Source organism: Sciurus vulgaris (assembly GCF_902686455.1).
Source record: "Sciurus vulgaris genome assembly, chromosome: 9".
NCBI lineage: Eukaryota > Metazoa > Chordata > Mammalia > Rodentia > Sciuridae > Sciurus > Sciurus vulgaris.
The window spans coordinates 25,797,307-25,823,911 of NC_136469.1; the positions used below are offsets into that span (position 1 = coordinate 25,797,307).

Below are 26,605 nucleotides of genomic sequence, written 5' to 3' on the forward strand. Positions count from 1 at the left end.
GCCTCTGTTCAATACCCACCAGTCGTTTCCTACCCCTTTCAGAGTAAAGGGCAAAGTTCTTAAAATGGCCAAGAGGCTCCACAGGATCTGGTCTTTTTTTTTTTTTTGTCTCTCAACTCTGAACATTCCAATCATGCCCCAGGCCATTTAATTTGTTGATCACACATCATTTGCTTCCTATTTCTTTCTGATCTGTTTAAACATCACTTACCCATGAGTCTTTCCCTTAGATATAATCTATATAAAACAGTATATATCCAACATCCCCATTTATCTCCCTTAACCTGCTAATGTCCATAGCATGTCTCACCATCTAGCATACATTTTTACTTCTTTATTGTCTTATCTCTTCTGATTTCAGTGCTATCTCCATAAGTGTAAGAACTTAGTTTCACAGCCATATTCTCAAAATCTAAAATAGTGCATGTAATAGACATTTTAGTAAATAGTTGCTAAATGAATATAGTTCTTTATTGTATTTTTTTAAACAACCTCTCATTATGTTTGACTGATTCATTTAGTTGCCTAACAGATAATCATATTAGAAGAGAGGCAATATTAACACCTAAGCAAATGAAACAATAAGCTATAGCATGTAAAACTACCAGGAAAGATTATGGAGCCTCTTTAGATGAATGGTCATCTACTGAAGTGAGATCACAGTATTAGGGGTCAGCCACAGGGATACTGGTACAAAGAACGAATGCAATGTTGGACTTAACCCACATAGGGTTCTCCAAGGCCAGCAGAAATAATGAAGAGAAATTTATACTTCCACGAAAAAGTATATGAAAAACAACAGTCCATGGAATATATCTATTAAAGGAGGAAGAAATGATATAAGATGGGAAATATAGTAAAAAAGATGGCATATGAACATGTATAATCCTAGCAATCCACAAAACTGAGGCAAGAAGATCACAAGTTCAAGGCTAGTCTCTGCTACTTGGTGAGACCCTGTCTCAAAATTTTAAAGATCTTTTTTAAAGATCTGGGGGTATGGCTTAGTGGTAGAACACCCCTGATGGTGGAATACACACACACACACACATACACACACACAGCAGAATCAATATATTGTAAATTCTGGTAGAATCAAAGAATTGCTGATATCAGGATCAAGAGGGAAAATAAGATAGGAAGATAAAAGATGGCATTTTTAGAGCATATAAGAAATTATCTTCTGCTAAGTATATTCTCTTTATTAAAACCTCCAAAAGGTGAGATTAAACTAACTGTAAAATTTTAATTATCCAGTCCTGAATAAAACAGTTCCTTAATTAATTTAAATTTACCAAGCAGATACTGCTCTTGGACAATCTAACTATGAACACGTAAGTACTTAACTATCTATGGCATTTAGATAAAATTTTAGATATCACTTCTTTAACTCTACTCAACATCCTACCTTCCAACATTCTGCTTTGGCCTACCATAACCCAACTATCCCCCTGTCTGCCCCCACCCCCATCTTCAGCCCAAAACCTCTTCTAGAAATGTTCCATCCACACCCACTATTTTAATTCACAAATCTGTAATTTTCTGCTAGTGACTATGTCAGTTTCACCCTCATTTCTAAATCCTGGCTCCTCGTCTCTTGGCTTGCCTTGCTCCAACTTCCTAGTCTCCTAAATTCCTGTCTCTGTGGCTGAACTTGACCCTAGTTGTTAAGTTGCTCACACCTATCTGCTGAAAACCTGAGGTCTTGATGTAAGGTTCAAGTTTAAAATACAGATCTTGTGGAGGCTTCTTTCTTAGACAAGGAGCACTATTTTGTTTTGCAAGACTAAAACCTAGCACCCTACTTTTTGATTCAGAGGAATACCTAGAAACTTTAGTCAATATTCATGGTGATATACCTTGGTTATTTTCTAACCCCTAAATTGATTTTTACCCATAATAAATTCCTGTGCTCTAGGAAACTGATTACATTCTAATCAAGCTAAACAGTGACTCAATAAAGCCTCAATGAGAGATAAGGGTAGACTACAGATAACAGTGACCTGATTAAATCTTCTTTTCTAGATATTTACCTGAAACTGGTTAATAAAAGGTGCTATATTTAACCCAAGGGTGCGTTCCAATCCTTGAACAGCATTCTCTTCCACTAATGTTTGTGATTCCACCAGCAGCCCAAACATCAGAACATACTGAGGAAAGATCTTGCCTCCAGACTGTAGTAAACATCTAAAAAAGAACAGATATTTTTTTAAAGGTTTTTGATTTCCTACATTTTATAAATTTCAAATAATTTAAGAATCATGAGTTAGAGAGCCACAGATTTATACAATCTATTGAACATTGTATTATCATCAGCTAGTGGTTCAGAATGGTACACCACTGGAAATATTTCCCAACAAGTCACACTTAAGGTGACCACTGACCTATGAAAAAAAAGTAACCAGTTAGTAAACGAACACAAGTTCTCAGATGCAGTCAAGAATCATCCATGGATGTGAAAATTACATGTTAAACATTCCTATCCTAAAATCCAAAATCTAAAATACTCCAAAATCAAAAACTTTAGGAGTGCTGATATAAGTGGAAATTTCAACACTTGATATCATGTAAAATTGCCTTTAGATTACATTATAAGGTGTGTATAAAACATAAATGAATTTCATGTGTAGACCTGGGCTATATCCCCAAGCTATCTCATTAGGTATATATGAATATTCCAAAATCCAAAAAAATCAGAATCATTTCTGTTTCTAAGCATTTCAAGAAGGAGGTACTCTAAACTATTTACATAGTTTCAAAATAAACACCCCCAAAGATGACTTGTTCATTACAAAATGGCAAATGGTGGACCAAAAGGTGATATAACTTAAACCAAGTGATCTGAATTAACCCTAACAATAATGGGATAAAGCAAGACTATGTGCCTCCAAATGTGACAAAACTTCTGTGGTAGTCATTCTTCTGTAAAATGGATAACCTGGATCTAATTATAGGAAAATATGAAGGATAACCTATAAAATAAAGGGTTTATATTCTTGAAAACTGCTAATGTCATGAGAGACAGGATTTTCAAAATAATGGAGACTAAGGAAACATAAAAATTATCAGAATAAAGGAGACATGAACACTCAACATAAAATGTGACTCTGGGTTGGATTCTGGACCAGGAACTAAAAAAGTTATGAAGGACACTGTGACAAACAGTGAATTGGAATAAGATTTTTAAGTTAGCTGGGCACATTAGTACATATCTATAATCCCAGCAATTTAGGATGCTGAGGCAAGAGGATCACAAATTCAAGGACAGTCTCAGCAATTTACTGAGACCCTCAGCAACTTAGTGAAACCCTGTCTCAAAATAAAAAGGGCTGGGGATGCAGCTCACTGGTAAAGTTCAGCTGAATTCAATCCCCAGTACCAGGAAAAAAAAAAAAAAAAAAAAAAAATTGTAGGTTTAATAACAATATACTACCCATGTAAATTTTCTGATTTTATTTATTGTACGCTGCATAGATGAATACCTTGTTCTTAGGAAATATACTCCTAAGAAGTAGGGGTTCAATGATATCCAGAACTTACTGTAAATGGTTCAGGAAGAGAATCATAAAGCAGATGTGGCAAAGTATTAATCATATCGGTGAATCCAGGTTTGTGAATCTGGGTATAAAGTAGATGTTAAGTTCTTTGTCTTTTCTTTTTTTGGTACTGGTATTGAACCAAGTCAGGGGCACTTAATATTCCCATGACTCACTATTTGGTTTCAATAATTTGCTAAAATGGCTCACAGAACTGAGAAAAAAACACTTCACTTACATTAATTGGTTTATTACAAAGGATATAATTCAGAAACAACCGAACAGAAAGCAAAGGTAATCCTGTGATCTAGAATTAGATATAATTCACCATCAGTCCCAATAACTACTTGCTTTCTCAAAATAAAAATTTTTTAAATTTTGTGTGTTAATGTAAGTTAAGTGATTTCCTGAATTTTGTGACCTGTTCTAGCAAATTAATCAAACCTGAAGAGGGGATTTATAAATTGCTAAATTTATAGCCAGCTGGTGAGAAATACAGGTAACAACCTACTATGTGGGACACACCTGAAGTTGGAGGCAGTCCTGTAGAACTGAGTCCTCAACCTGTGGGGATCTGATGACATCTCCAGGTAGGTTATATCAGAACTGAATCTGAGGACACCCAGCTGGTGTCCACTGGAGAAATGCTTAGGGTGTGATGAGAAATCCCTGCACATTTGATGTCAGAATTATTATACTGAGTGGTTTGTGAGTAAAAGGAAAATAAAATTGTAATTTTTAAACCAAGGTATGGGAGAAGAGGGTACAGAGCTCCCACGGCCTCTGCAGGCAAGCTATCCTCCAGCACCTCAATGTGTTCACCAACTTGGAAAGCCTGTGAACCTTTCTGTTCTGGGGGAGGGGAGGTTGTTTATTTGTTTGTTTTTAATGAAAATACCATTACACTGGCATAATTAACTCACTGGTCATTGATGATTCATTATTCAATTCCCAGTCCCTTTCCCCTCTCCAGGGCTGAATTTTCCAACCTTCTCATCACATGGTTCCTCTGGCAACCAGCCCCCACCCTGAAGCTGTTTAGGAGTCCATCTAGAGAAATCTTATTAGAATCAACTCAGATACGGCTGGATAAAAAAAGGAACTAGTCCTACCCTTATCACTCACAAAATTCTAAAGGTTTTAGAAGCTCTTCTATAGGAACTGAAGAAGACCAACATATATTTCTTATTATAATATCACAATATCCTAGGTAGTAACAAGAAATAATAGGCTGAAGAAAATGTCAACTTCACCTACTAAGCCCTTTAAAGTGAGAAAATTCTGAATCACATACTAAGAACCATGCCAAAGACACAGCAGCACATAAAAATTAAAAGGTGACATTCACACTATTTTAATCTAAAACATTCTAAAACTATATCTTAACCTCAATGTTACTGTCATAAACAGGAATGCTTCTTCAGTTATGTTCAGATAAAATAGCAATTGCCCTGAAACTCTGCTTATCTTTACCAACATCAAGTATTTTGCCCTTACAGCTCTACCGCTGCCAGATCCTTAATCCAATCCTTTAGTTAAATGATACTTCAGAACCATCTGTGCTTTCAGCAATGAAAAAATATGTTCCCCTTTACAAGTCTAACCACAAATAGCAAAAATACTGAAGTTTCAATGTTTCTTTGTAATCCAACCCCCAAAAATTGTAAAATATAAGAAAAAGGCTAACCAAGCCTTCAAGCTTTTTTCTGTATTGTAATCTACATGAATGAACAAGAGTCTAAGAATGAACATTTAAAAATAATGGCAAATATAGTCATAAACACTTAAGCTTCTAAGTGACTCATTTCTCCTGCCCCATTATTGCAGTCCAGTGAGAGAGATGCCCTTTATCATTCAGTCCACTTCTAACTTCATCCTTGATGCATCCTGAGTCCCCCTCACGTCACCACACATGGTTAGAGGCTCAAGACAATAAGAGCAAGGACTGGTGAGAGTATCTGCAAGCTTCTGGCCCCATGCTCAAAATAAGTCTACACATTTGGAAGTATCTATAAAGGAGACTGGGCTGCTGCTTGGGCTGAAGTATTATTCAAGAGGTATATGAGAAGGAGAGTGGGGAGAATCCTGGTTCAAACAAGAATCAACACTGTTACCAGCATTTAGGGCCTGGAGATGCCAGACATCCTGCAATGCTGAAGGCAATCCTACATAAGAACTGTCCCAACCAAAATGCCATTAATAGCAACACTCCTTCCCCATCACTGAGAAACACTGGGGAGTTGCAGGTAGCCTTCACATAAGTTGTTTGTTACTAGTATAACCAATCATTCTGACAAAAGAGAACCCCTGACAAATTGTCTCATTAAAAATTTACTGCTTTTTAAAAAATCACTTACAGGTTCCATTCAAATAAAACATGACTAACTAAGCTTTTCCACTAGGACTAGGTAAAAGATAAAGAGTACACACTTTGGTTAACTGCTATTCAACAAAGTACTGGAGTCCTAGCCAGAGCAATCAGGAAGAAAAAGACATCCAAATAGTAAAAGTGTCTGATTGTAGGCAACATGATCTTACATGTGGAAAACACTAACAATCCCAAACAAAAAAAAAAAAAAACAAAAAACTGAATAAACAAGTTTAGCAAAATTGCAGTATACAAAAAATGCACAAATCACTTATGTTTCTATAAACTATCAATGAACAGTCTGAAAAGGAAATTAAGAAAATAACTCTATCTACAATAGCATCTAAAATAATAAAATATTTAGGAAGAAACTGAACCAAGGAAATAAAAGATTTGTAGATTGAAGCCAGGCATAGTGGCACAAGCCTGTAATCCCAAAAACTCAGAGGGGCTGAGGCAGGAAAATCTCAAGTTCAAGGCCAGTTTCAGCAATTTAGAGAAGCATTCAGAAGTTTAGTGGAATCCTTTTTCAAAAAAAATTTTAAAGGGCTGGGAATGTAGTTCAGTGGTAAAGTGCCCCTGGGCTCAATACCCAGAACCAAAAAACTATAAAACTTTGCTGGAAAAAATTAAAGGCATAAAGAAATGTATAGACTTTCCATGTTCATGATGTTCATGGATTCAAACAAAATATCGTTAAAACGTCCTTACTCCCTAATGTGCACATTCGCTGCAGGCCCTATTAAATACCAATGATGTTTTCTGCAGAAACAGAAAAATTCACCCTTATATTTATATGGATTCTTAAGTGACCCTGGAAAGATCAATGGAGTAGAAGAGAAAGCCTGTAAATTAACCCAAAAATCATGGTGGGAAATTTGGGTGTCTGTACACAAGAAAATTAAGATGGAACTTTACCTGACACTTTATATAAAAATTAACTTGCAGGCTGGGGTTGTAGCTCAGTGATGGAGCGCTTGCCTCACACATGTTAGGCACTGGGTTTGATCCTCAGCACCACATAAATAAATAACTTAAATAAAAGTATTGTGTCGATCTATAATTAAAAATTTTAAATTAACTCACAATGTATTATTACCTTATATATATGTATGAAAAGAATTTTTTTTAAATTAATTAATTAACTCACCATGGATTAAACATCTAAGTAGAAGACCTAAAACTATCAAATTCCTAAAACAAAATATTGGGAAAAAGCCTGAGGATATTGAGTCTTGGAAGGTTAAAGCAGGAGGATCACAAGTTCAAGGTCAGCCTGGACAATTTAGTGAGACTCTGTCTCAAATTAAAAAATAAAAAGGGTTGGGAATGTAGCTCAGTAGTGTAGTGTCCCTGGGTTCAATCCCCAGTACCACTAGGAAAAAAAGAAAAAAAAACCAATAAACTAACACTGACCCCCAGTTAGTAGGCTAGCTTTCCACAGTGGTATAGTTTAACAAATCTGAAACAATTTTATACATACTCGAGGCATGAGCAAGTGAGTGAGTATACTGATGTTCGTGGGAGCCAGACTTTCACTGATAAGAGAATTACAAATATGAAAAGGGGGAAGACTACAATGAACACTGTAGTAATGGATTGAAAGTAAACGGATCAGGATGAACTCACAGGTTTTTTAACAAACAAAACAGATACAGAAATTAAAATACACGTGTACGTGAACACATGTATGATTATGGAAGTATGCATGGGTGTAACACACATTTCCTAGCTTTGAACATTTAAGAGGGCCTAAAAGCAATGACCCATCATCAGCAATGATCACACCTGTCATCAAAAATCTTGGTTTCAAAATATAGATCTCCACTAAAAGGAACCAGGGTTCCTTGGAAAAAGATTGATTGTAAGGCTAAGCAAAAAAAAAAACATAAATATAAAACATCTGGTTGTACAAAAGTTAGTATATGCTCAAGAATGATAAGAACACATCAAAAAGATATAGAAGCCAATATGAAGGAACTCCCACTGGCCAAATCTGGGACAATTTGAGCATCAAAATAAATACTTATAGATAGATAGCTCTGAATTAGTTGGGCACAGGTCGGACACCTAAGACCATCAGAATGTATTGATTAGATCAAAGAAAGTATCTAACACATGAGTACTGGAACTGTCACTCACTTCACAGGAGGAAGGAATCTAGAAAATGAACCAATGGTGTGTCAAACATTTCAGTCTACCTCTTCATTAACTTACTTCAGGCCTACAAGCAGACAAATATGTGGCTGTTTTTATTAAATCAACCTTCTGTCCTGCATAATCACCTACTTACATGCAGTTGTAAGAAATAATACAAGGAGATCCCATGTTCGCTTTACCCAGTTTCTCCCAATGGTAATATCTTGCAAAATAGAGTACAATATCATAACCAGGACGTAGAAAATTGTAAAATGAAGATCCAGAACATTTCTATCACTAACCACAAGATCAATGTTACCCTTTTTAAGAAGCCTATAAGTATACCCTTATACTCATTTACCTCATGTACTTTTATAGCTGCACCCACCTTCTTCTTAATCCCCAGCAACCATCAATCTGCCCTCCAAATCTGATTATATGTTCTTTGGGGACTATTTTCACTTGGCATAATTCTCTGTTTTTTTCAAGTATAAATAGTTCTTAGTTTTTACTAAGTGGGTATGTCATGATATGGGTGTACTATAGTAACCACAGATGCAAGCATATTAATATTCTGGTTTTCAAGTATTATAAATAAAGCTGCCATAAATATTTGTGTACAAATAAATATAAGAGTAATGGTATTTTATAACTCAGTAGAATTAGAATTCAAGAGTCCATATAAATATAAACAAACATATTGGACAGAAGGGAAAAGCTCTTTCTTAATAAATATTTTTAAGATGATGGAATTTAATCATCAATGGAGGTTAAAATCAGCAAATAATGGCTTGATGAGGAATGGCACATTTATATTGTCTCAAAATATACTTCCTAATGAAGCATTAACTACAAAGCGAAAAAATTTCAAAATTTCAGTGGAGAAAATCAGTTTACACCATTAATAACAAATCGAATAGATATGTGTCTTCTGATACAATGCACTGGGATCTCAAACATCATTTCTTTGATATCCCACCAAAAATACATAGCATAAATATAATCATGAAGAAAAAAATTTAAATGAAAGGTCATACTACAAAACTGGCCTAAATCCTTCAAAAATATCAATTCACAGAAGGCAATCAAAGCTTAAGGAACTGCTCCTGATTAAATCATTATGTCCCACCATCCTGTATAGAACACTCACAAAAACCCTATAGGACTAGAAGCACACCTATGAAATTGCTCAGTTTTCAGGTTTCTAGGTATCTAGGAAGCAAATTCATGACAACTGTAAAAGCTAGGGCTACTTTTGTTTTCTACAAGATGGAAGAGAATAAAGTAACTAAAACCCCTAATTTTATTTCATGTTACTGAACACACAATGCACACACGTGTAACACTGTGACATCAGTAGCTGTGGGTGTGGGGTTGCAGAGGTGGAGGAGCAGCATTCTGTATGCTACTGGTTACACTGCTGTAGAGTGACAGTGATATATAGTGTATCCCTTTCTCATATAAATGGAACACCTACCGGAACCACAAAGAAACCTACGGAACATACCCAAAATGAGAGGTAAGGAAATAAAAATGTTTCACTACAAACATAAACAAGAGAAAAGAAAATCATGTAAGGACAACAAATCACACTCAATTAAAGCTTGCCCTACTCTCCTTATAAGGATGCAAGCCCCAATGAACCATGAATGAGTCCACCCCAGTCCCTTAGGTAATTAAATCATAATAATGCCATTTCAGGAGGTGGCAGGAAGAAGGGGTGACTTATTCATAGATATGGAGTTGGAACCTAAATATATCTTCTGGGAGATATAATGTAATCCATAACACTCTTTATTCCTTTTTTTTTCCTGAGAGTTTTTAATCAATGGGTGTTGAATTTTATCACGATTATTTACATCAATCCATACAGTCACGGGTCTTTCTTGCTTGTCAGTAAAATGAATTATATACACATATTTGTGGGTCTAGACAGGATGGACTTTGGTCTATCAATTTTGGGTTTCTTTCATTGTTTTATTTTTGCACTGTCTTTTCTGAAACAAACTGGTAATACCAGCTTCATAAAGTATTCTGTGAATTGCTCCCTTGTTGTTCTAACTGGAAATGTTTGTATAGAATTAATTCTTCTTCAAATGAATTTTTCAATGACAATATCTATACCTGAGATCTTTTTAGAGACTTTCCTATTAGGAATTTATTACTTTAATGGTCACTGGACCATTCAAATGTTCATGTTCTTGTGGTAGTTCATGCTTTTCCAGAAACTCATCTAATACATCTAAATTATACACTTCATACAACATGTAAATGATTGCTAGTGTTTATTAAGTTTATTTTGATCATTTTTCAATTCTGAAGGAGAAAATTTAAATTATTGATTTGAGAACTTGTCTTTTTAGTTAACATAAGCATTTAATTCTACAAATCTCTAAGCAATGTCTTCATTGCATCCACAAATTTTTATACGCAGTATTTTCCCTTTTGTTCAGTTCTAGATATTTTCTTGGTTTTTCCTTTTAATAGTCAAAATCTACATTTAAAAAGATAAAAAGAGTATAACCTCTTATATTTATCCATATATTTGTTATTGTGTTGCTTTCTCTTTATCACTGATGCCCAATTGTCCTTCCTGTATCATTTTCTTTCTGAAGAACAATGATTATTTTTTAAACAAATCTGCTGGCTCTTAGCTTTTCATTATATGAAAATATATTTATTTTGCATTCCTTACCAAAGAATATGTTTCTAAATATAAAATTTCAGTTTTACTATGTTTTTCCTTCAGGCACTTCAAAATGTTTTGCTTTCTTCTATCTCATTTATTAAAATGTTCAATGTGCTAAAAGAAGATCTAAGGAATGAACTAAGAGAAAAAACAGGGCTGGGGTTGTAGCTCAGTGGCAGAGCACTTGCCTTGCAGGTGTGAGGTGCTGGGTTCCATCCTCAGCACCACAGAAAAATAAATAAATAAAATAAAGGTATTGTGTCCATCTACAACTAAAAATTTTTAAAATTTTAAGAAAAGAGCAAATACAGGTGATGACAGACCACTTCAATAAAAAACTACAAATATGGAAAAGAAACCAATCAGAATTCCTGGAAATCAAAACCACAATGAATCAAATATAAAATTCACTTGAAAGCATAACCAACATATTAGACTATATAGAAAATAGAACTTTAGCCCCTAAAGGTAAAACATCAGGGCTTAAAGACAGGGTACAAGAACTTGAGTACATAGTATTCAATAAAGGGGGGGAAAATGATAGAACACAATCAGAATACAAAAGAACTCTGGAACAACATCAACAGATCAAACTGGTACAGAAGAGAACATGAAGATACAGTCTAAAAGCATTAAGAACACTGTTCAAGGGCTGGGGATATAGCACAGTTGGTAGAGTGCTTGCCTTGCCTTGCAAGCACAAGGCCCTGGGTTCAATCCCCAGTACCGCAAAAAAAATAAAAAAGAACACTGTTCAAAATATATTAGCAGAAAATTTTCCCCTTATTAGAAATGAGACAGCTATCCACACACACGAGTCAAACAGGTCCCCAAACAGACTAGATCAGAAAAGAAGTTCTCCAGCCAGGCGCAGTGGCACACGCCTATAATCCCAACGACTTGGGAGGCTGACGCAGGAGGATCGTGAGTTCAAAGTCAGTCTCAGCAAAAGCAAGGAGTTAAGCAACTCAGTGAGACCCTGTCTCTAAATAAAATAGGGATAGGGATGTGGTTCAGTGGCTGAGTGCCCCTAAGTTCAATCCCCAGTATCCAAAATAAAAAAAAAGAAGAAAAGAAGTTCTCCAAGACACATCATAATAAAAATGGCTAACATAGAAAATAAGGAAAGAATATTGAAAGCTGAGAGAGAGAAACATCCAGTCACATTTAGAGTCAAACCAGTAAGGGTCACCTCTGACTTCTTGCCTCAGGCACTAAAATCAAAGAGGTCCTGAAATGAGAATATTACAAACTCTAATAGAAAAGTATTGTTGGCCAAGACTGCAAAGATCTCTTACAAATGGGGAAATAAAAACTTTCCATGACAATGATAAGCTAAGAGAATTCATGACCACCAATCCAATACTGCAAGATAAACTGCACACAGAGGAATCTGTTATGGTTTGGATGTGAGGTGTCCCCCAAAAGCATACATGTGAGATAATACAGGAAGGTTCACAGGAGAAATGATTGGGTTTTAAGTCTTAACCCAGTGAATTAATCCCTGTTGGATTAACTGAAAGGGTAGGGTGTGACTGGAGGAGACTGGAATTGGGGTACGGCTTTGGGGTATATATTTTGGAGAGTGGAGTCTCTCTCTCTCTCTCTCTCTCTCTCTCTCTCTCTGCTCCCTGATGATGTGAGCTGCTTCCCTCTGCCACACTATTCTGCCATAATGTGGAGCCTCCTGAGGAATGGAGTTGGCCTTCTATGGACTAAGACCTCTGAAACCATGAGCCCTCAAATAAACCTTTCCTCCTCTATAATTGTGCTCATCAGATCATTTAGTCACAGCAACAAAATAGTTGACTAAAGTGGAATCCGAAAACAAATCCCAAAGTGCCCAAAGAAATGCATATCAATAGAAGAGGAATCAACTAAGTAAGAATGAAGACAGAATTAAAAATAACAAAAAATCAAAATGGCAGGAAACCACAAATACATATCTATAAAAAGTCCGAATATTAATGGTCTCAACTCCTCAATTCAAAGACACAGACTAGCAGAATGGATAAAAAAAAAAAAAAAAAAAAAAATTAAAAAAAACAAGATGCAACTAGATGCTGTTTGCAAGACTCATGTCATTAGCAAAGACAATCAGGCTGAAAGAAAAAGGATGAAAAAAAAAATTCCATGTGCCAATGAAGTCAGAAAACAAGCAAGAGTAGCTATTCACATATGTGACAAAGCAGATTTCAAACAAAAATTAATCGAGACAAAAAAATGGCACTACATCCTGATAAATGGATCAATTCAACAAGGTATAAAGTAAATATATTTTCCACAAACATTAGCACACCCATTAAAAATGTTCCCTGACATTGTAACAGACTTCCCCCATAAAGTAATACTGATAATACTGTGATTTCAACATACCCTTATCACCAAGACAGGTCTTCAAAGCATAAAATAAAGATATTTCAAACCTAAATAATACTATAAATTAAATGGACCTAACAGACATCTACAAAATGTTTCACCCCAAACAGCTGAATTTCCCTTATTCTCAGCAGCTCATGCAACCTTTCCAAACTGACCATATTCTAGGTCACAGTGTAAGTCTTAGCAAAAAAGAAAAAAAAATTTTTTTATATAATCCCATATATCCTATCACATTATAATGGAATGAATCTAAAAACCAACAACAAAAAAATAATAGAATCCACATAAACACATAAACATTGAAGAATACTCTTAAATGAAGAAGGATCAAAGAATAGTGAAGAATTCAGGAAAAATTTTTGAAGCAAATGAGGACTACAACATATCAAAATCTCTGGGACAGTATAAAAGCAGTTCTAAGAGGAAAATTTATAGCATTGAGTACCTAAATTAAAAAAATAGATCCCAAATAAATAAGCTTATGCTCCAATTCAAGGCTTTGGTAAAGGAAGAACAAACTAATTCCAAACTCAATGGAAGATAGGAAATAAGTTAAGATCAGAGTCAAAATTAATGAAATAAAGACTAAAAAACAAAACTATTTTGAAAAGTTATACTCCATAAACTGGAAAATCTAGAAATATTGACAAATTTCTAGACATATGACCTGCCTAAATTGAACCAGGAAGATATAGAAATCCTAAACAGACCAATATCAAGTAATGAAATTGAAACAGCAATGAAAAGTATTAAAAAGTGAAATTAAAAAAGGCAAACCCAGGAAAAATGGATTCTCAGCTTAATTATACCTGATCTTTAAATCAGACCTTAATACCAGTCATACTAAGTGAAATAAAAAAAGAGCTAAATGTTTCTCTCAATGTGGAAGCTAGAGCAAAATAAGGAAAAGAAAGCAGTAAGGGAGGGAGGTTAGATTATGATAAAGACATAGGGAACATCAATGGAATAGGAGGAAGAGATTGAGAGGGAGGGAGGAAAGACAGGAAAGGGGAAGAAATATGGAATGAATTTAACAAAATCATATTATATGCATATATGATAGTAAATTTCACCCTTATGTACATGTAGAAAGAACCAATCAAAAATAAATAAATAAATGAGTGAAAGGAATATCAATAGCATAGAGGAAATATAGTGGGAGGGAGGAGAACAGGGAAAGGAAGAAAGGGCTTAAAATAAAATTCCTTACATGTATGATTTTTTTCAAAATATACCCAACTACTATGTGCAACTATAATGCTCTAATCAAAAAAGAAAATATACACATAAGTATGTAGTAGTAAAGGGGTACTATGCTTCTAACCTAATCTCAGAAAAGAAAGGTAAAGAAAAAGAATCAAAGAGAATGATAAAGCAAATAAAAGAAAATGTACACAACTGTAAATCTGTGTAAAAAGTACTTTGTACTGTTCTTTCAATTTTCCTGTAAGTTTAAAATTAAATCAAAACTAAAAATAAATTAGGGAAATATACAGCTTTCCAAGATGACTATATCAAGTAAGTTAAACTTCATTGTGCAAGAAATTCAGAGCTCAACTTCTTCAAAGGCATTTAATCCAGTATTCTCATTTGACAAAAATATTATACAGCTTAGAAAATTTGATGACAAATATGATACTGGATCTCAACTCTTTTAACACCTGTTTCAAGTCCATCTGTTTAAAATTTTATACACACATACACACACACATATATTTATATGTATATATACTTGAGCCTCATAACTCCATAATTTATATGTACAAGATTGTTTAAAAAGAAAACCACAGTGGTTGTTTATATTGGTTAACACACACAAGCAATAAATTTGAATAACAAAAGAAAATACATATAAAATCTGAATATAATTATGTAAGCTAAATACTTTTTACCCAGGTTTTATCAAATATCTTTCTTGAATAGATAATTTAACCTTATGGTATTTGAATCTTGGATCTGCACCACTGTTTCTTTTACTACAAAACAACCCTCTTCCAATAATGTAAAATTTTAATCTGTGCACATTTATTTTTCATATATTTGGGCTTCCAAATGTTATATATTGCCTTCTTTGCAGGTCTCAGCAACAGAACTAACCGCCTTTGAAACACAATAAAATTTACTTTCAATATTAAACAATAAGACCAAGTTTACCTCTAGGAACCTAAGTTAAAGGAGAACTACTTTAAGCTTTAGAGAGAGAACCATATTATAAAATAAGAATTTTAAGACCCAACAGTACTGGGACTCATTCTCAAGAAGCTCTGAGTTCTCCCAATATGTCATCAAACATGGCCATGTTTATTACATCGTAAAAGATAAAATTTTACTTTTTAAAATCTTTTGCACCCTGAATGTCTTATCTGTTTTAATAGATTTTGACCTAACTCCTTACATTAACATAGGCTATCCCAACACAAAGTAGGCTCTCTTCTTCACACCTACAGTTCAGAGATTTCTTCAGGGAAAAAAAAAAAAAAATCAGCAATAATATGCACAGAAATAGATATGAAATCACAAGTCCTCAAAAGCAATGCTTGAAAAACACAATGGTCTTGACTCATTTTTATGGTTGTGAAATTGAAGAACTAAAAGAATTTATATGAAGTTTGAAATCAAAAAACTAAAAATTTATATTTTGTGGTTTACCTTGATATTGCAGCTTTTTCCATTATTTCCTGCTGAATGAGCCCAGATGGCTCAATGACATCCAGTATGATTATGCTCCACAACTTGTCTGATTTGGGCCTTTGCAACACAGCAGATTCATCCTCCACATGTCTCAGCCAAAATTCAAGTGTTTCTTTAGGAAAGTGATTGGCTTCAGATATGAGGTCCAGAGCAATACGATGCTGGTCTTTCTCCACAGAACTGTAAGGCTTAACCTGCCCAAGTGTGCCAGCAATTATAGGCAGAATAGAGAAGCCTTCAGACACATCTAACACATAGAAAGGTTCAGGGGTGCTCTTCATGGTGTTATGCTTTCCAGTTCCACAGCTCATTTCATTGTTCTGACAGTGAGGATCCATTACCGGACACAGTTTTTCTGGAGTCAATGAAGAGAACACCTTCTTCATTGCCATTTTAAAGCCTTCATGATATGGGATGTTATTAAGCAAAGCAATTTCTGAGGATTCCAATACACATATTTGCTCTCCAGCATCTGGTTTGCTGGTCTGAAGATTAGCCAGGGCACTACAGAGTTCAGCCTCATTTCCTAACGACAGTAAGTCTGTAGTCTTAGTAAAACTTTTCGTAACTTCCATTTCTTGTTCCAAACCCAAAACACTGATACTCTGGATTCTTAGGTAACAGTCTTGACAAGACACTTCCATAGTCACATGATCCCCAGGCTTCATCCAGTAGTCTTCATTAGTAAGAGAGAAAAATAGTATAATTAATATTAATAGTATGATTAATATGGAATGCATGTGAGTCTGAGGATCACACAAACATCTCCAATCCCCCACCTAATCCCCAATTCTTTTAAATAACTACAGGAAGGATTACATATATTAACTTACTATTTTAAAAAACTAAGAAAAATCTCACCAGCTTTACTAGGCAAAAACCAAAATTTGGAGATCAAAATAATTTGTATCATAAGAGAGAGATTTAAGAACTCTATTATTGAACCCTAAGACTATCAGTATTATAGGTATGTTTTGTTTACAGCTATCAATAGGTATCATCATGTCCCCAAATTGGGGAAGTTGGGCAGGAGAGGTGAGGCAGATGGCTGCAGGGGACTCTCAATCATTTTTAGTAATAAAGCTAACAAAACCAAAGAGAGACAAAATTCAGGGATCTGATGAGATTGAACACGTTCAAGGTGATATGACCATAAACAAAATTCAGGGATCAAACCCAAAATTCACTTTAACTTGACATTCTTTTCTCTAAGAGAAATTTCCAAAAGAACAAGCCAGCATTTGTCAGAATCCTGTCTGAAATATTTTTTATCTGTGAGTTTTTATATTCTCTTACATCTTTAGGAATTTCAAAGTATGAGGAAGAACTAGGTTCTACAATAAAGGTTATATCATACTCTTTTCTGAGTTTCACATGTGGTAAAACTTTACAATGACAATGTACATTCTCATCAGCTCTCTAGAATAAGTTAAAAGTACAAGCTGTTTTTCTTTCATTTAAACATTTAAAATGTCCCTTCTCCAAAATTAATTATTTTAAAAAAGGACATTTAAGTTACTATAAGAGAAAATAGAGATAAAATACATGAGCATGTATATATTATATATAATTATATAATAATCTCTGTGATACACACTTTATACCCTTTAATAATTCCTATAACAGTACTGCTATAAGGTAGACAGTGCCATCTCATTTATATATATAACAAAACAAAAATGGAGAAATGAATAGCAAGGCCACTCTGCAGAGAGTCAGTAACTAGCAGATCTGAGCTATGAATCTAAATCTACCAATTAAAAACACTACACTAGGGCAGGGGCTGTAGCTCAGTGGTAGAGCGCTTGCCTCACATGTGTGAGACACTGGGTTTGATCCTCAGTAGCACGTATAAATAAATAAATAAAGATATTGTGTCCATCTACAACTAAAAAAAATAAAAAACAAACCAACAAACATCACACTAGCCACAACACTAATGACCTTGCCAAATTAGACTCTTAGGGAGACTAAAAGGAAATGTATTACCTTCCTACTTTAAAAGGGTAGAGTTTTGTATATAATTCAACTGCTGTGAACTCACTGCAACTCATCAAATTGCTGTAAAAAAAAACATTTCTATACAAAAATTAACTTTAATATAGAACTTCCTTAAGGAAGTTCATTAATCCATGAAATCCCTCGAAGTGCAGCTTTTGTGCTTAAAAGAGTATGCATATTTTTATGACTAGGACTCCACAGATGTCATCAGATACCCAAGAAGGTAAAAACCCCTGTAGCAAAAGCATTTTTCCAATACTTTCCATTAAAAACAAACAACAAAAAAAAACTATTTCTTTTACCTACTGATAACTAAAACTATAAGTGATGAATTAATGATAGGTATTTTTGAGTGGTTGTAGCAGAGTTGGTTTAATCTCTCTTCTTTACTTATATTAACTATGTATATACTTTTAAAAAAGAAAAAACTCAAAGATTTAACCAACTTCCCTTGCTGAAAACTTCATATTCCCAGTTTTTTGGGTTTTTTGTTTTTTTTTCCTTTTTGGTCATGATTTGAATATTCTGTGCATTAAAGTAACATTAAAAAAAAAAAATTAGACAAGACCTACCTGGAAGGTCCTGCACAGGATAAACAGCCTGTTCCCAACACGTTTCCTCACTAGGACTTGTGGATAAACTGTGTTCATCATCAAGTTGAAGCACAAACCAAACCACAATAGCATCTAGTGTGCCTTCTTTAACAACAGGAATACTAATTGGATCAGGTTTTTTAGTTGCAAGACTTTTTAATTCCTGAGGAAAAAAATGTAAAAGGAATAAGAGGATTTCATCCAGCAACATAGACGCATACAAACTAGGGTGATCAACTTGTCCTGCTTTTTTTAAGATCACCCTGGTTTTAAAACTGAACATCTGTGTCTCAGGAACTCTTCGGTCCTGGGCAATGGAATGGCTGATCACTCTAATGCAAGCATAACCCTGAAATTTGGATTAGTGTTCATTTCAAGAAATATTATTAATTTGAAAAGACAGTATGACACGGGGTGGGCGGGGGGGGGGGCGCGACTTGGTCTAGAACTCTTGCCCTTGCATTTCCATGCTGAATAATCTGAAGGAAGCTGTTTAATATGATCAATAGTTTCCTCATCTGGGGCTGGGGCTGTAGCTCAGTGGTGAAGCACCTGCCTCGCACATGTGAGGCACTAGGTTCGATCCTCAGCACCACATAAAAATAAAATAAAGGTATTGTGTCCATCTACAACTAAAAAAAAAAAGTTCCCTCATCTGCATAGCACAAGGATAATTATAATTCTCCTGAAACATATATTAGAGCTCTATAAGACACATATAAAAGTATCTGGCATACTACACATTCTCAATCAATCTTAGGGAAGTTTTCCTTGTGTTTGAAGTAAGTGAAAAATTTCAGGAGGGAATTCTAATTACCCTCTTATCAATTTCTTTATATACCAGAAGCAGAATCTTATGCAAACTCATAAAATAAGACTGTCCTATCTGTTAAACAATGCATGAAATTTAATGCTTGAAAAAACAGTAATTGAACTTTTGTTTCTACCTGAAGATTGTTGAAATCTACTTTCATAATTTCAAAACTTTCCGTTAAAGCCAAATATCCTCCAGGAACTCGACTCATCTTTTCAGTTGTATAAGGTTCAACTGTTTCTTCAGTATCTACAGAAGAATAAGCTGGACTCTGAAATTTCACATTTGTTGGCAAATGGATACCAACAATTTCCTTAAGGCCCACTCTGTTGAGAGAGGAAATAAGGAAGTAGGGGAGAAAGATTTTTTTTTTTTTTTAAATCAAGTAATACCATCTAATATTGAGTACAAAAAAAGCAAATGCAAAACTAAGATAGCATGGGCAAAGGTTTCTTAAATTATGTACATAATCACTAACTATAAAAGAAGACAAATGACAGGTATAAAGTTAAGAAGAACTTCTCAGAAAAGGATAGCCTATAAGTAAAAATGAAAACCACTAAAGAAAATATTTGTAATACACATATTCAATTAAGGGTTCATATCCAAAATGTTCCTTAAAACTCCAACAAATTAATAAAAGACACACACAAAAATGGGCAAAAATTTTAGATACTTCACAGAAGAGCATATCTAATCAGGTGGGGTGGCATACAACTATAATTCCAGTAAAAGATGCTGAGGCAGAAGGATGGCAAGATCACAGCAAATTAGCAAGACACTAAGCAACTTAGTGAGACTGTCTCAAAATAAATAATAGGGGTGGGGGGAAAGGAAAAAAAATAACAGAATGAATCAAACAACATTGCCCTATGTAAATTTATGATTACACAAATGGTATGCCTTGACTCCATGTACAAATAGAGAAACAACATGTATCCCACTTGTTTAAATAATAATAAAAATAAATAAATAAATAAAAAATAAAAAGAGCTGGGGATGTAGCTCAGTGGTAAAGTGTGCCTGGGTTAAATTCCCAGTACCAGAAAGAAATTAATAAAAAAAAAATTCAATAAGTATATGAACAGTGGCTTGGCTTCAGTAATTGCCAGGGTAATGAAGAAAAACCATAATGCATAATACACAACCTCCAGAAGGGGGAAAATAAAATAGTCAAGTTTCATTTGTTCAAGTGTTGGTGAGGACAGAGTCCCATACTACTTGTAGGAATATAAATTAGTAAGATGACTTTGAAAGATGATTTTGTAGTATCCACTCAAGCTAAACATACCTATTATAGATTCACCCTTAATATGGTGTTTGGCATTTCCACTTCTGGGAATATAGCCAACAGACATTAAAAGAATGTTCAGGGATGTTTGCAGCCAATAATATTTCACCAAGAGTCCACTGATACAACCTAAATGTCCACGAATAGTAAAACACACAAATATATTCATACAATGGAATATTATATTCAACAGTGAGCATGAACAAACTGAACCTAACAATGTGGATATGTTAGACACATACAAGGCAGGCATAACACGTACAATCACACTGCATGATTTCATCAATGTAAAATTCAGAAGCAACACCATTATATAGTATTGGACCTAAGGATAGTGGCTACTTTTGGGGGAGCAGACAATGGCAAAGAAAAGGGATTCTTCCTGGAGACTATCCAGGGTGGCAATGTTCTGGTCCCTGATCCGAGTACTGGTTACACAGATGTATATCGACTTCATGAAAATTCACCAAATCTTTATAGATTCTGGAGATTAGTGCTCTATCTGAAGTATGATTGGCAAAGATATTCTCCCACTCTGTAGGCTCTTTCTTCGCATTGCTGATAGTTTCCTTTGCTGAGAGAAAGCTTTTTAGTTTGAATCTATCCCAGTGGTTGATTCTAGCTTTTATTTCTTGTGCTATGGGAGTCCTGTTAAGGAAGTCTGGTCCTAGACCAACAAGGTGAAGATTTGGACCTACTTTTTCTTCTATAATCTGCAGGGTCTCTGGTCTGATTCCAAGGTCCTTAATCCATTTTGAGTTTAGTTTCGTGCATGGTGAGAGATATGGGTTTAGTTTCATTCTGTTGCATATGGATTTCCAATTCTCCCAGCACCATTTGTTGAAGAGGCTATCTTTTCTCCATTGCATATTTTTGGCACCTTTGTCTAGTATGAGAAAATTGTATTTATTTGGGTTTGTGTCCGTGTCCTCTATTCTGTACCATTGATCTACCTTTCTATTTTGGTACCAATACCATGCCGTTTTTGTTACTATTGCTTTGTAGTAGAGTTGAAGATCTGGTATTGCAATACCCCCTGTTTCACTCTTTCTGCTAAGGATTGCTTTAGCTATTCTGGGTTTCTTATTCTTCCAGATGAATTTCATAATTGCTTGCTCTATTTCTGTAAGGTACGTCATTGGGATTTTAATTGGAATTGCATTGAATTTGTATAGCACTTTAGGTAGTATGGCCATTTTGACAATATTAATTCTTCCTATCCAAGAACATGGAAGATCTTTCCATCTTCTAAGGTGTTCTTTAATTTCTTTCTTTAGTGTTGTATAGTTCTCATTGTAGAGGTCTTTCACCTCTTTTGTGAGATTGATTCCCAAGTATTTTATTTTTTAGAATTCAAATAATCCAGTCAACAAATGGGCTAAGGAAATGAATAGACACTTCACAGAAGAAGATCTACAAGCAATCAACAAACATATGGAAAAATGTTCAACATCTCTAGTAATAAGAGAAATGCAAATCAAAACCACCCTAAGATTCCATCTCACCCCAATTAGAATGGCGATTATCAAGAATACGAGCAACAACAGGTGTTGGCGAGGATGTGGGGAGAAAGGTACACTCATATACTGCTGGTGGGGCTGCAAATTAGTTCAGCCACTCTGGAAAGCAGTGTGGAAATTCCTTAGAAAACTTGGAATGGACCTTCCATTTGACCCAGCTATCCCACTCCTTGGCCTATACCCAAAGGACTTAAAATCTGCATACTACAGAGATACAGCCACATCAATGTTCATAGCTGCTCAATTCCCAATAGCCAGACTGTGGAACCAACCTAGATGCCCTTCAATTGATGAGTGGATAAAGAAACTGTGGTATATATATACAATGGAATATTACTCAGCCATAAAGAATGATAAAATTATGGCATTTGCAGGCAAATGGATGAAATTGGAGAATATCATGCTAAGTGAGATAAGCCAATCTCAAAAACCCAAAGGACGAATGATATCACTAATAAGTGGAGGATGACACATAATGGGGGGAAGGGAAGGGTTAGTGTTAGGGTTAGAGTTAGGGTTAGGGAGGGGGACAAGTATGGAGGAAGGAACTACTGTATAGAGGGTAAAGAGGGGTGGGAGGGGTGGGGGGAAGGGAAAAAATAACAGAATGAATCAAACAACATTACTCTATGTAAATTTATGATTACACAAATGGTATGCCTTTACGCCATGTACAAACAGAGAAACAACATGTATCCCATTTGTTTACAATAAAAAAAAAAAAAAATTCACCAAATCACAACTGTGTGGTTTATGCACTTATTAAAAAGAATGTTTGTGTCAATAAAAATTTACATTGAAAAAAAACACTTCATGACCATTTTGGCAAAACCATGTTGTAAAAAGAAAACATTTCAACCTCATCTCACCTCACCTCAGAAGCATTTTTTTTTAATTTATTTTTAAAATATTTTTAGCTGTAGATAGACACAATATATTTTTTTAATGTGGTACTGAGAATCAAACCCAGTGCCTCGCACATGCTAGGCAAGTGCTCTACCACTGAGCCACAACCCCAGACCAGAAGCATTTATTTTTTAGTCTGTTTGCCTTCATAAAGTTACAAAAGTTTAGTACGCTTCTAGAAATTATTATACTCTCAAAAAATGAGTCATCAAATGAAATTAACAATTTTAATAAAAAGTCACAAGTTATAAAAACAAACATGTGACAAATAAGTCCTTTTTATTACTAAATACATGAATATAAACTTATTGCTAAAACTTCATATAGTAAAGAGAATGTCAACCTTCACAGTACTCCTATCCTTATTTCTTCACTGTTGTCTGATGCATATCTTTCCACACGTTTTTCTTTATATTTGAGCAAAATATGTATACATATTTCAAATATATATATTACAAATATTTTCCTATGTTCTTAACTTTTTAATTTTGTAAATTATTTCAATTTTACAGACAAGTTTGCAGGACAAATATAAAGAACTCTCATACCCATTAACCAGAATTTCTCATATCATATTTTTTTATATTTTGCCATATTTGCTTTATGGCTCTATTTTTTTCTAACCATCTGAGAGCAGGTTGCATTCATCATGCCTATTCATTCCTCAACAGATACTTTCAGTGTCTATTTATTACAAGTAAAGATATTCTCTTAATCACTGTAGTTATCAAATGAGTAGTTTCCTATCTATAATTCATATTCAATATCTCTCAACTATCTCTTTATTCTTTAATGTGGAACAGTTCCTCATCTTTGTTTTGTCTCTGATGACACTGACATGTTATAAGAAAGTAGTAAATTTTTTAGAATGCTCCCACTTGGGTTTCTCTATGGTTTCCTCATAATTGGGTGCATACTTCTGGGAGGCAATACTATATAAGGAATGTTTCCTCACCAGGATTCTTACTGGTGCTGTTAGCTTTAATTTGGTTAAAATACTATACGGTTTCTTCACTATAGACTTAGAATTTTCCTTCTATAAAAAGTACATTTAAAAGATACTTTAAAACCACATGAACACCCGGATTGATTCTCACCAAATTCCTCCCCTTGACTTAGCTTCAATTCATGATTCTTGCCTGTATCATCTGTGCATGAGGATTGTATAATAGTCATTCTGCACCATTTATTTCTAGATTATTAGTTAGCACTCTACTGGAAGGAAAAGGTAACTTTTATCCCCATTTATGTATTTACAATCTGTGTATTATACGCAGGAATTCATGGACTCTCATTCAACAGCTTCAATCATTAAATAACAGTCCTTATTTATTTTGGTGCTTAAACTGTTCAGGATCTGGCCAGTGGTTGACTCTTCAAGCATGCTCCTGTGTCCTTTTAAAATTCCCAGAATTTTTTTTTTTTTTTTTTTTTTGAGCATTCCCTTACTTTTTGACACAAGATGTTTCAGAATCATCTTGAATCTAGCATGCCCTGGTCCTAGAATCAGCTATTTCTCCAAAGAGCTGTAGGCCATTTTGGTGATTTAGAATCTCAGATCTGGGTGCTAGGAATGCTCCTTGCTCCTAGGATTATGTTTATCAGATTCAAATATGAAATACCATAAACCTCTTTCCCTTGTCCGTTCACATACCTTACTATTCTTTTGGACACTTATACTATAGTAGATGACTGTTCTAATCTATTAAATATTTTCTTGTTGATAATCAAATTTTTGTTTTGTTTTTTTGCAATTACAGTATTATAGTGAACACCCCTGTACATTAATCATCATACACATGAATGAGTGTTTGTCAGGAGAGATTCCCAGGCGCAGGAATGCCATACCAAGGACTCATAAACATCGCTTTGTTAGAAAATACCAAATTGAGCTACTAAAATGTTATGCCCAAGGTGTGTAAATTTTCCTTACATCTTCAAGAAAGCAGTTAAAAATATTATCCCATTCATTTTAATTTCCATTTCTGATAGACAACCATATTCATGCTTTGTTGTAAAAGTTGCAAATTTTTATCTCAGTCTGCCACTTGTCTTTTAACTTTGAAGTACAGTATATTTTACCAGATTGATTTTTTTTCTTTTTAATATAGTCAAATCTGTCAATAGTCTATGGCTTCTGGACTCTATCCTGTTTGCTAGATGTTTAATCCTTCTGAATTAAAAGTAAGGATCTGTTTTCCCCAAATGAAGCTAATACCACATTTACCGAACAGTTTGCTCTTTCCCTATTGATTTTAAATAATATATCTGTATCATATACTAAATCCATACAATTGCAAAGGCTTCTCTAGATTTCTTATTGTGTATCACTCATGCATTTTTCTCTGCATCAATGCATTACTGATTTTATGCCTAGCTTTTTATAACAAAAAGATGAATTTCAGCTTTCTCAGTTATTTTTAAGTATTTGCTCACTCAGGTAAGCAACAAGCTGATTAGATTCCACCAGGTAATTTTTATAATAATGACTTATAAATGTTTCTGCCAGGAAAAGCAATTGCACTCACATGTATCCTTTTTAGCACCTTTCTTCACAGTCCTCAACCCACACTGCTGAACTTCAAAACCAGATTCTGGACCTGACTCACACAGAGCTACTCATCAATATGAATGACATTCTCGGTTTTAAAAAAGCTCCTCTGTGTTTCTGTTTGCAGTCACTTGCTCATTTGCTATATAAGTGAATCAACAATGAAATTACCCTTTTTTAAAATAGTAGATACCAGCTACTTAACTTCTATTTGGCTTAGGCAAACAATTTTACTGGTTTTCCTATAAAATATAAAAAGGAACTATTGAAGGCATATTATAGCAAGAAATCTCAGGGACACAGCCTAGCTTTTCTGGTGGGCAATACAGCAACAAATCTTCTAGTTAAAAAGTGCACATCCCTTTAACACAGTAATGAATTTATGTCTCTTCTGAAGGAATTTATTCCAAGGAAAAAAGAAGAAAAGCTTTCTATATTTCTATAAGGAATGTCATTGGAATTTTAATTGCAATTGCATTGAATCTGTATAGCACTTTCGGTAGTATGGCCATTTTGACAATATTAATTCTGCCTATCCAAGAACATGGGAGATCTTTCCGTCTTCTAAGGTTTTCTTTAATTTCTTTCTTTAGTGTTCTGTAGTTGTCATTGTAGAGGTCTTTCACCTCTTTTGTTAGATTGATTCCCAAGTACTTTATTTATTTATTTATTTTTTTTTTTTTTTGAGGCTAATGTGAATGGGGTAGTTTCCCTAATTTCTCTTTCAGAGGATTCATCACTTATGAATAGAAATGCATTAGATTCATGAGTACTGATTTTATATCCTACTACTTTCTTGAATTCATTTATTAGTTCTAGAAGTTTTCTGGTGGAATTTTTTAGAGACTCTAAGTACAGAATCATGTCATCGGCAAATAACGATAGTTTGAGTTATTCTTTTCCTATTTTTATCCCTTTAATTTCTTTGGTCTGTCTAATTGCTCTAGCTAGAGTTTCAAGGATGATGTTGAATAGAAGTGGTCAGAGGGAATCCCTGTATTGTTCTAGTTTTTAGAGGAAATGCTTTCAGTTTTTCTCCATTTAGAATGATATTGGCCTTGGGCTTAGTATAGATAGCCTTTACAATATTGAGGTATGTTCCTAGTATTCCTATTTTTTCTAGT

General features: G+C 34.4%; 1 protein-coding gene across 3 annotated transcripts in view; it reads right to left on the bottom strand.

The window, feature by feature from the left end:
* The window catches only part of PRMT9 (protein arginine methyltransferase 9), a 43,813-nt gene that overhangs the window by 4,252 nt on the left and 12,956 nt on the right, over positions 1–26,605 (bottom strand). For all 3 annotated transcript variants that reach the window (XM_079153939.1, XM_079153937.1, XM_079153938.1), the window contains 4 exons: positions 19,347–19,539; positions 18,379–18,562; positions 15,764–16,481; positions 2,034–2,187 (listed from right to left, as the gene is read on the bottom strand). In XM_079153939.1, coding sequence (XP_079010065.1) covers positions 2,034–2,187; positions 15,764–16,481; positions 18,379–18,562; positions 19,347–19,539 — 1,249 coding nt within the window. The remainder of the gene's footprint in view (positions 1–2,033; positions 2,188–15,763; positions 16,482–18,378; positions 18,563–19,346; positions 19,540–26,605) is intronic.